This window comes from Chrysoperla carnea, chromosome 1 (genome assembly GCF_905475395.1).
Source record: "Chrysoperla carnea chromosome 1, inChrCarn1.1, whole genome shotgun sequence".
Lineage (NCBI taxonomy): Eukaryota > Metazoa > Arthropoda > Insecta > Neuroptera > Chrysopidae > Chrysoperla > Chrysoperla carnea.
This window is the reverse complement of record NC_058337.1, coordinates 84,663,485-84,675,344: the sequence shown is the minus strand read 5'-3', so window position 1 is coordinate 84,675,344 and position 11,860 is coordinate 84,663,485. Positions and strand designations below refer to the sequence as shown.

At 28.4% G+C, this 11,860-nt stretch overlaps 1 protein-coding gene across 1 annotated transcript; it reads right to left on the bottom strand.

Moving 5' to 3' along the window:
* Window positions 1-2,735: 2,735 nt before the first annotated feature.
* Window positions 2,736-4,011, bottom strand: LOC123305328 (ATP synthase mitochondrial F1 complex assembly factor 1). The gene is made up of 3 exons (XM_044887013.1): window positions 3,730-4,011; window positions 3,348-3,672; window positions 2,736-3,051 (listed from the first exon to the last, which is right to left on the bottom strand). Exons 1-3 carry the CDS (start codon window positions 3,981-3,983, stop codon window positions 2,785-2,787), a joined length of 846 nt encoding a protein of 281 aa, XP_044742948.1. The 5' UTR covers window positions 3,984-4,011; the 3' UTR covers window positions 2,736-2,784.
* Window positions 4,012-11,860: the final 7,849 nt, after the last annotated feature.

The window sequence follows — 11,860 nt, the reverse complement described above, 5'->3', positions numbered from 1 at the left end:
CGAAAAATCCTCATAGTGATTTTTATAATATTGCTTAGAAATGTGTTTATTCAAAACAGTTACTAGAGATGTCTGGGTACTGATGCTCTGCAGTATTTCCTAAGGATCTCAGGTACTGATGTTCTGCAGTATTTCCTAAGGATCGAATTAACTAGTTGTCCCGGCCACGTTTTGCTGTGGCTCAATTAAATCCAAATATTGCATTTCGGGATTTAAAACCCTGCATCTTAGGAACAATCATCGTGCTGAAATTTTTCTGCAAAGACTTAAAAAAGGCAGTTTCAGTTTTCGATTCATATGAGTTAAGTTTCAGTACCGTGATTATTTTAGAAGATACAGACTTAAAATTAGAGGCGTGAATTTGGCTTGGAAATCGAATATCTTGGTTCAAAAAGCTCGCATGGGAAATTTTAATAGCTCATTTTCAATAAAAACAAACTTTTTAAGCATTTTTTAAATGTACCCTGTTTACCCATATGATTTTAAAATTCGTCTACCCTTGCTTATAAAATTTGAAACATACCTCAAAGTTTTAGACAAGGATTATATAGACATCAATTTTCCTTTGAGAATACACGAAACAGCAACAACACAATACAAGCAAATATATTAAAAATTATAATGAAGTACATAAATCCAGTTTGGCAATGATGGTCAACAAAACTTATGCTCCAATATTTATTTTACACATTGATAAATATCATGTCTTATCTAAATATAAAAGACAAAAGAGATAGAAACCCTTAAAATAAATCTACCTGACAAAAAATATAATGCGTTGATTAAAAACTTGAGCAGAAATCATGAAAATATACCTTGATATTTATTCTAAATAAAAACTGGCAAAACCAGAAATGAACTGAAATTTGATTACATTTGAGGTTTTACCGAAATTAATTCCTTATTTAAGCACCCCTCAAATATGATTAATAGTTACATTCAAGAATTCAAAATTTAAAATAATTTGATAAATGATAGTTTCCATATCAACTCTGCTTACTTCCATGACTTCATATGTAGTTTATACATAACTAGTAGTTACGCATCCGCTTCGCTGGAAAATTTTGGATTCTTTGAGATAGTCTTCTTTACATCTATCCTCCACACTTGCGAACACGATGGTATAGTGTTACCTTAGCGAAAGTATGCAAATCTTTGGGTAGTTCGCTTTAAGTTTCAAAAAGTGATTATAAGAGAGAAGTAATTCACCTTCGCCGAGTAAAAATATATTCAAACTTTGTATTCTAAAACTTCGAACATAAATTTCACTTTAATGGACTAACATATAGAGACGTGTTCTGCTCGTGATCTGTAGTCCTTTCAATGTTGTTATCATTATGTAAAAAGTACGTGAGGGGAACCTTTTTTGGTAATGGCGGATAAAATGATAGGGAAAATCTGCTCGTGATATGTAATATGTCCGCCCTTTTTCCAGTATAATTTGCGTCACCTAAGAAGTGAAAATTGAAGTGGGTGGGATGACTAGGTCTTGCCTAAGGAGTGAAAAAAAGAAATTACAGTCATATTTTTTGTTTTGCTATTTCATACATTAGGGTGAAAGAGATACAATTTATGGACATCTGTTAATAATAATATAAGTAATGTTAAGTTTGGAGTTTTTATTACATAATGTAATTGCCTACACATTAAGCAATATATTATGTAATAAACAAATCCTTACTAGTCCCTACTAATATTATAAAAGCTCAGTGTGTTACATCACGCATAAACTATTGAACCGATTTAAATAAAATTTGGTACAGAGGTAGTCCAGAGTCTGAGAAATTAAATATCCTAATACTTGTATTTGTTTAATGCGCCGTAAAAAAGGCCTGTAAGAGATTGAAATATTTTGAAAAAGTTTCCCAGAAAGTCATTTTCCTAGTCATATGGGTACTATAAATAATATATTCGTAGCTTTGATCGCCCGTAGCTCGAAAACTACTCGTTAAAAATTTTTGTGATCATTTTTCCTATCTAATATTCCTTTCGCGGTTCCTTTGCGCGCATACTTAACTTGACTAACTGATGATAGCCAATATGAATTAGCTAATCGTAATTACGTTTTTAAAAGCGTATGTTACGCGATGCTAATTTGGTTTCGATCTGCACACTGGTGTTTTGGTGTGTAGACAATTTATATTTTTTATGTACCTATCTACAAATTGTGGTGAAATACTCTATTATCATTTACTTAAGAAGGTCACGTGATCCACGCTCAATAGCCAAACATTAACCACCCGATTGAAGCTGATTGATCAGGTGATTAATGTTTGACTACTGCCCGTGGATCACGTGATCCGTTTAAGTAAATGATATTCGAGTATTTAATAACCTGTTTTACTCGAAATTCGTAATTATTTAATACAAATTTATCTAGGAAATTGGAGTAAAAATCGAAATTTGTAGCATTTATTATCAAATTTAGAATTGCACAATAAGAAATATTATCAAATAGCAAAAAACTAACAATCTTTACACAAATCTTGTTTTTAATAAATTTTATATTAAAAGAAGAAATTGTTCGATAATTTCAAAAATAATTTTTAAAAAGCAAGTTCCGAAAATTATAAGTTATTAACTACTATCTAATTTATTATAAAAATTAACATACAATTTTAAGTGTTTTTGTTTTTTTTTTCGACAAATTTTTCAGACGCCTTATTTTTCTCGCTGCTGTTATCGATATATTATTCTGTAGAGTGGTGGTGTTGGTAGTAAAAACAAAATAAAAATTGCATAAATCTTTATAATTCTAAAAATCTAATAAATATCACATAGTAATTAGACTAATTGTAAGTTTTCAAGTTGTTTGATTAAGCTCATATGCTTAAATTCATCAGGTTTATGTGTAAATGTTTCTAGAATTTTCAAACGTTCTTCATCATTTTGCCCATAATACAATTGTAATTGATTTGCTAAGCATTGTGCCTCTTTAGTATCAATTACATTTTTATCAAATTCGCCTCTCATTAATACGATACCTTTATCCGCTTCTAATTCTGTATAATGAACCAGAGTTAAACATTCTGGAGCATTTTCTTTATGAACCTAGGAAAAAGAATACAAAATATTGTAAGCAACATTTTTTCGATTGGAAATCTACATAAGTTAACTATATGATTAAAGTTAATTTTATTTCATTTATTCTTTAGAAACCAGTAGACTAAAATTAGAAACATTTAGATCATTCAAAATGAAATGAGATCGAATAGGAGAGAGTGTAGAAGTAGAGTTACATATAATTAAGTCCACATATCTACATTCTCGAACACTCACTCCGTTTTGAACGACCTTTGCCTATCTATCAATTTTAATCAAATCTAATAAGTTAGTGGGAAATTTACCTGATAACAAATTAATGGGGTGAAGTGTGCAATTGTACCAGAAAATTGACACATAATAAATTCATATCCCTGACTACGAGGTAATGGGAATATAAAGATTGGGTGTTTTTTCATATTTTCACGTATCTGTCCAAATTGTTCTTTTTGTATAACAGCTGAAATTGCATCTTTTGTTAAATGATATTTTTTCCAAATTTCTGCGATTTCTTCCGATGTTTTATCTTTTATTAATTCTATTTTCATAATATCTTCTAAATTTTTTGTTTCTACTTTTGACTCATTTGAGGTAATGTCTGGTTTAGGGTTGAGTACTGACGAAAATTGTCTAAAACACTTCAAAAATTAATTTCCCTTCAATAAAAACAATTTTTATTAGAAATACCTTTCTTTTAATTTTGCATTCTCTTTATCAGCCTTTTCTTTTAGCATTTTCTGTTCGATTCTATTTAAAAATTCTTCGGGTGAAGTTTGTTGTAATTTAGCAATCTTTTGCGCGTATTTATCGAAATACGGATTTTTTTGTAATTCATCAACAGCTTTATTTAAATCTGAACTTGAAGTCATTATAAGTCTTTTTAATTGAAAATTTGTGCAACTTATTCTCAACTGCTTAACTACTGGCCGTAAGCATGCCATTTTGACATAATGACAGAAATCTTTACGAAGGATTTCTAACCTATAAACATCTAAGTAATTTAAACATAATTTGAATTGATCTGAAATAAATATCATAAAAATAATTAATATTAAATTCCAATTTTATTTGAGTTAACATAAAAAATCTAAAAAATTTATTAATATCTGCTAAAATGTTAAATCATTATATTTAACGCATGTGTTAAAAATAACATAGGCGGGAAAATACAAAATCCTGTAGACTTGCTCTAGAATATCAACCAGAAAAGCCTGAATTTCGCATATAAATAAATACACAATCTAAACAATGCGATGAATTCGAATAACTTGATATAGCTTTCACAACTTGCGAAATAATTGAGCTCGTAATTATTTAAAGGCTATGCATGATTTTAGAGACATATATAATGTCTTTAAATAACGAATATTTTTTGTAAAATCAACTTGAAAATGCTGTCAAAACTTATAAAATAATTGGGTGCGAAATTATCTACAGCATTTGCGTGATGTTTTCAGTCTCTTTAATTGGAACCTACAGAGTGTCCTACTGCTATGAACGATATTTGTGAATTCGATGTGTGACTATATACTAGGTACCACAACTTGCGAAATTACTAAGCATAAAATTATCAACGGCACATTACATGTATACTGTTTTGCTATTTCATTATAAAAGTCACTTGCTGAATTTTGTTCTCGGAAGAAACCTCTCCTCCTTTTTTTTAAATTAAGAAAAAAATAGAAAATGGCGACCTTTTCCACTGCCGTATTAAGTAAAATCATTTAATAATACTGTGGAAAGCAAAGTAATAACAAGTGAAAACCAACAATTGACTGAGTTAATTGTTGTTAACTGTCTGTACCATGTATAATAGACAGTGTTTACTACGCAATCGTTTAGTGTGGTTTTGTGGCATAGAAATGTAAATGACCCGCATTTTTAAAAAAAGCTAACAACCGCGCCGCTCCGATAGGCGTTTATTTCTTGAACTTATTTTTTAATAAAAATATTATTATTATCTAATATCCAATGACTAAAATTTAAAAAAATCGTATTGATATTTTATACAGTTTTGTTTTTTTTAAAATTATAAATGCATCTCTTACTCTTGCTTAATCACGCTTCACGCCTTCAGTAGCTATAAATAACCCAGTACCTACCAATAAATTGTTGTTAAAAAGGAAAGCAAATAAAATTACAAAAAAATTATTTTTGATATAAAAACAACTATAATATTTTATTATTCATATTTACATGTTTGTTTTTTTTTTACATATTTTTCACAAAATTTTAAATTAGCATGAAGTTTTTTTTTCTGAATAATAATTTTATTGTTTTAATTATTAATTAATATTATTAGTAATCGGTAAATGGACTGGACACAAATTACAGTCAATTTATATTTTACAGAAATAAATTTTTACAATATACAAATTTATATTGCCTTTTTGCTTTGTTTGTTAGAAAAATACTTATTTTTAAATATTGAACGACAATTTGATTCGAATGAATGAGAAATGATGGTTTTTTTACCAAATGAATTAAATTTATTTGGCACTAAATATTAAAGATGGATGATATTATACAGATTGTTTCAGAATAACTTTTATCAAATTTTTAAAAGTAAGAGATCTTGTTAACATAAGCAACTTTTGTTTATTTGGACCCAAAAATGTTTTACATCGAAATATAACGTTATTAAAACTAAAGTCTACAACACCAAGCCCCTGCATTGTAAAATACCTTTACAAGATGTATAAATTTCGGTAAAATTATGTATCTAATCTGAAAATCGGACGCCTGTGGCCATTAATTTCCTAAATTTTTGTTGACTAAAAAAGTTAATAAAATATTTAAATTAGATCATTTGAAATTTAACTCTGCCGTGCAACTCTAAGAACTTTAACAACAAAACGTAATTAGTTCCTGATTTATTCACCTGTCTATACAAAGTAAGCTCTGTTAAACAACTGATATTCGTTATTTTGATATTATCATAATCAAACAATAGTGATTTTTTCGTCCTCAGAGTTCATGCAAAAATCTGATTCAACGGATTAATAAAACAAGAAAGGCAAATGCATCTTGTATCATCTGCTGTTTTTTTCTTGTAAGTAGTGGAGATAACAGATTTCCACCCTTGCACACCTCAGCTTGTCAATGGTAAGTTTATTTAAAAACAAAACAAAATGAAATAAAAAAAGCTTATTTATGGATATTATTATCCATATATTGTTATCAATGTTGCAATTTTAAGGGTGTTATATTATAACTTAAAAATACTGGGCATGTAGTTTTTAAAGATTATTACTCTTGAAAATTAGGAAAAGTTATTTTGAACGTCCTGTAAAGATTGCAAAAAATGTCCAGCTTCTTTTTGTTTTTTTAAAGACTATCACATTTCAAAATGGTTATAAATAGAAATTAATACGTTAAATCATATCGACTGGTTTTCGATTTAATTTTTTATATTTCGCTGTACGAACACAAACGTATGTCAAAGAATATATTAAAAGTTACTTAATATAAAAAAAAACCGAAGAAACTTCATTTAAATTGTGAGGATTTGTATGTGTGTAGATCGAGCGAAAATTCATTCCTAAGAAAGACATACTTTGTATTCGCACCATTTGAATTTTAAATAAATGTTGTTTGGCATACTATTATTTTTTGCTTAAATTTTTCCAAATTTACACTTCATTGAACTAAACAATTGTTTTATAAATCATCAATTTCCAAACGGTTTGTACTATCCAATTTTTTTCATGATCAAACAACACTTTAACACTCAAAGTATCTAGTAACAAGCAATGTAGTCACGCAAATTGTAATAAAAAAAATAAAAAATTTACTCATAGCCTACCGGATTGAGGATATAATGGAAATGTCCATTTTGTAAAGTTTGGATCCATAAAATTTTTTATCGTGCATCCCAAACTAGTATTGGAAAAATAGATATGCGACATCTTCTAAAGGCACATTTTAAAATATATTAATTCATTCATTCACTTTCGATTTAATCGAGGTTGTAAGATCTTTCTGTCTTTCTTAGAGAAAAAAATTAGATGATCAATATTGCTCCTTCATTACATTCAACTTCCTCCCTCCATTCAAACAGCAGATTTACAGCAACCTCAATTCTAATATATTAATCATTTGTTCAGTCTTTCTTACAAATTTTGAACACACATCATGTAATATTTTAAAGATCAATTTTTCTGAATTTTTTGTTTTCTCTTGAATTCTCTTGAATTGAGTGTTTGGAAATTAGTTTTATTTCTTAATTATTCAAACCCTTACGCTAAAATAAATGTAATTAATAGAAATCCGAGAGTCTTGGCGCGGCGCTCAAAGTTATGCCGATCATAAATATTAATGTGCTTCTTCTTCTTAGGTAGGTATTCTTTTAATTTGATAACTTTATATACAAGTATTCGATTAATGAATTGACCGTGTATAAAAACGGTGCAATATTGAATATGTTTTTTATTCATTAGAGTTACCAAGGGCATACAAATTCCTAAAAACATAAAATGTAAAATTTTTCTACATCAGTTTTTTCTTTTTTTTTTTTTTTTTTTTAATTTTATTTAAGGTCGCTTTTAACGTCTAGGTCATTAGTTTTTTCATTTTTACCGAAAACTTGTATACAATCAAGACTTAATTATCTCTGTCTAACATAAAAAACCACAGACAAAATACAGTTTGTAAAGTTTTGAAGATTGAAAGCTATGTCATTAATTTTTAGAGTTTTTACGATTTTTCCAATTTTCCTTCTTTTCCAAAATAAAGCTGTAGTACAACATTTTCAGTAGTTTTTGTATAATTTTCCATTTATCTTCCGTAAATTTGTTTTAATTTTATTAACGAGTAGTTAGTTATTTATGAATGCCGAAACTACGGTCAATTTCATCTTTGAATTAAAATTCTGATGAAAGCTTTAATTTAAATCCAGATAAAAACGTATATATTTTAATTAAAAGGAACTGAAAAGCACGCACGTATCCTACGAAATGAAACAGGTCCTGTAAGCGAATGTGCAAATTTTTTCAATTCGATAACGAATTTCATTTGTCGATATCAACCAATTTGGAGCACAAAAATAAACGTATTTATTATACCATGTATATATGTAATAGTATATTAAGTTTCGTCCCAAGTTTGTAACGCTTAAAAATATTGATGCTACGAAAAAAATTTTGGTATAGGTGTTCATAGAATCACCTAATTAATCCATTTCCGGTTGTCTGTCCGTCCGTCCGTCCGTCTGTGGACACGATAACTCAAAAACGAAAAAAGATATCGAGCTGAAATTTTTACAGCGTACTCACGACGTAAAAAGTGAGGTCAAGTTCGTAAATGAGCATCATAGGTCAGTTGGGTCTTGGGTCCGTAGGACCCATCTTGTAAACCGTTAGAGATAGAACAAAAGTTTAAATGTAAAAAATGTTTCTTATAAAAAAATAAAAAACTTTTGTTTGAAACATTTTTTCATAAACATCACTGTTTACCCACGAGGGCGTTAATTAGGTGCAAATTTTATAGTGTGTATTAATATAGGAATATCAGTTGTGTGTGTGTCTATTTAAAAGTGAATATCTTTTGTTATTTACGTGACGTCAAAAAAACAAACGATTGCGCATCAACACTGTCTATACATGGTATTTCAACAATTAACTCAGTCAATTGTTTGTTTTTCACTTGTTTTTTTAAATATATGTTCGAGTATAATAAAAAAAGGGAAATATTTCTCTAATTGATGATTTATTACATGATGTAAACAATATCTAGTCAGTGACTCGTAAACCTGTGGTACTGTAGTCACTACTAATGTCCCTACTTCACCTATTTATAGACTCATCACCCAGTTTATAATTCGTACTAGTGTATATAACAACAAAACGATTTCCGTTCTGTTTTCATTGAAGCCTGTATCTTATGTGCTGTGGAAATAAGCGGTGGTGGAAAAAATCAGAGTGTTCTCGCAGTGGACTACAACTCATTTCGACCGACTCTAATTCGAAAGATACGCGGACTTTGTAATAAAATTTTGAGAAAATAATTTAAAAAAATTATATGTTTCCTGGCAAAATAGGTACAGAAACGTTGACAAAATAGGTAGAAACACTCTTGGACCCGGTGGGATGACGAAAAAACAAACTTTCGAATTAGAATCGGTGGAATAGGTGATACTGATCCGGCATGTCAGTGATATCGTAATTGGTCTGGTAGAACTTCACAACTTGTAAATCAGCCATTATTATATAAAAAAAATTAGAGGTGATATTGTGGGTATAAACGTAGAAGGTCTATGATTTGCCTTTCCTTTAAATGCAATATGTTACTAAATACTTTGATATAAATATTTTTTTACAGAAATATAAATCGTTTTATTAAAATTGATATCCCGTATATATTTTATGAAATGAGTTTATATATAATTTATATATAAATTGTATGTAATGTTGACAATAATATATTATATATAATAGGTATTTTCTGTATACAGTTGAGAAATATTGTACCAAAAATATATATAAATATTTTGATGATTTTTTTTTTTTTCATTTTATAGACAATATTTTTTATTCTTTATCATTAATTTATTACCATAGACAAAATAGTAAACATTATATTTTAATTAGAATTAATTAAATATGTGAAATTTAATTAAATTTTGCATATTATTTTTAAAGCGATTTGTTTTACTATTTACAAATATTACTCATGTGTCGATATTTACTATTTTATCAGAGTAAAATTTCATAGCTTTATAGATTTTTTTGTTGTTACAAACTACTTACACCAAAGTTCTAATCGAAATTGTTTTAAAAGAAAATATTAAAATAGATTTCCAAGTTCTTGCGGTTTGTTTTTAAACCTCTCCATGGTCCTGCAGAAACCCGAAGATGAAGCGTAACAACGCCAGCGATATCAAGGTTAAGTAAGAGCATGGAAAGTGGCCGTCCATCAACTTTAGAAAAGATTGTATTGCATGTGAATTGAAATATATTGATAAACGTTCTTCATGTTGTAATTAATTTTCGTAATGCATTATAACTTCTAGGAAATAATCGTAGATGTATGTCTCTTAAACATTAGAAGCTAAAACGCCCTAGCTCGATGAAGAGTTACCCATGTAATTGCCGATAGATGTATATACATGAAGAAGAAAGTATTTTATTCACTTTTTAGAGGAAAAAATTAAATCATTTTGTATCTATTAAGTTGAAATACAACAATTCGCCACTTCAGATAATGGTCTGGCCAATTTCTATACTATTCACATTTAATTTAATTTACCACTACTTCATGCAAGTAGTTTCTCAAGTAAGAGTAAAAGTCAAGTTAACTAAGCTCTACAGTAAATCGCATGGAAAAGTATTTGTTGACAACAAATAATCTTGATTAATGAAGACAGTTTTTTAATTCATGTAACTAATATTGCAATAACACAAGTTAGTGTATAAGTTGAGAATAGTATATGATGACAAGAAGCTTACTGAGAAAATGGAATTCGTAGCCAAATTTTATTTATTTATCTAAAGGATCTTTGACTGAGAATAAAGACCCCAAGCCCTTGCCAATTTTCCTTAGGATATTATCAAATTTTATGTTCATAATAAAAGCTTAAGATCGTTTGATACAATACGAGGAATGTCTACCAGTAAAGGGGAAATTAATCTGAATATCATGTGATTAACGAATTTAACATCATGATACAAGTCTCTTGAGTTATCTAACAAACAATTTTTATATGTAAATGTGGAATTACTAAGATGCGGTTACATAAATAGTTAGCGTTCAATAAAAAGATTTTATTGATTAGAAAAATTAAATTATTATACGCTGCAGCATTTCATCTACTGAAGTGGTTGAAATTCCATATATATATATACCACTATTAATGGAATTAATTGGAATTTCAACCCCTCAATACATGAAATGCTGCAGCGTTCAATAATAAAATTTTATTAATCAATAAAATCTTTTTATTGAACGCTAACTATTTATGTAACCGCATCTTAGTAATTCCACATTTACATATAAAAATTGTTTGTTATTACCACTATTAATGGAATTAATTGGAATTTCAACCACCGCAGTAGATGAAATGCTGCAGCGTGGTATAGTAGTAATATAATGTTGTGAACACTTTTTGAGTCAAACAGCCATATTTGTAATCCTTTTCACAAAATTATTATTATCCTCGACAATCCATGGTATAAAAGCACACAAGAATTGAAAATAAATGTACATTTAGTTTCATAATAAAAATTACATTTTTTTAAATAGGTTATAAATAACTATTTTGTAAAGTTTTGATTCATAATTTTTATCGGTTTTTATTATTTTATAAATTTTTGATGCAAAATTATAAAAACTGTAAAATTCTACCAATAATTTTGCATGTGTATTTGTTTTATTGTATATACCACGGCCATCAAAATGTATCAAACGTTCTTAGTTACTCAATTAATCAGTAAAAAGGATCAACCGATATCTAAATTGTGGTTAAAAGTTACCCTTACTTAATTATTGGGAACTGACGAGAGTGCATTCATTTAAGTTTCCGTATGATTAAATTAATCAAATTTTTAAATAACTCTTTTCTGACAGTAACATTTTATAAAAATTAAGAACAGTAACATTTTAAATTAAAATAAGAGGCAAAAAATAATTCCGAAAGTAAAAAATTTGTCACAGACCTCTTCTGGCAAGTAGGTTAGGTACGAAAAATCACCAACCGGTATTATAATTAGACCGTCTTCTTGTTAGAATGAATCGAACAACCTAAACAAGAATCAAGCAGTAGTTTTCATTATCTAAACAATTAGACCGGTTTTTCATACGCTGCTGGGAGGATAGAAGGCGG

Bases quoted from the DNA above. Each gene is read 5' to 3' on its own strand.
- LOC123305328 (XM_044887013.1), bottom strand. From the start codon at position 3,983: ATGGCATGCTTACGGCCAGTAGTTAAGCAGTTGAGAATAAGTTGCACA. The intron at 3,673-3,729 runs GTATTTCTAATA...GAAGTGTTTTAG, and splicing joins AATGCAAAATTAAAAGAAAG to ACAATTTTCGTCAGTACTCA. The intron at 3,052-3,347 runs GTAAATTTCCCA...TCTTTTTCCTAG, and splicing joins CCCCATTAATTTGTTATCAG to GTTCATAAAGAAAATGCTCC.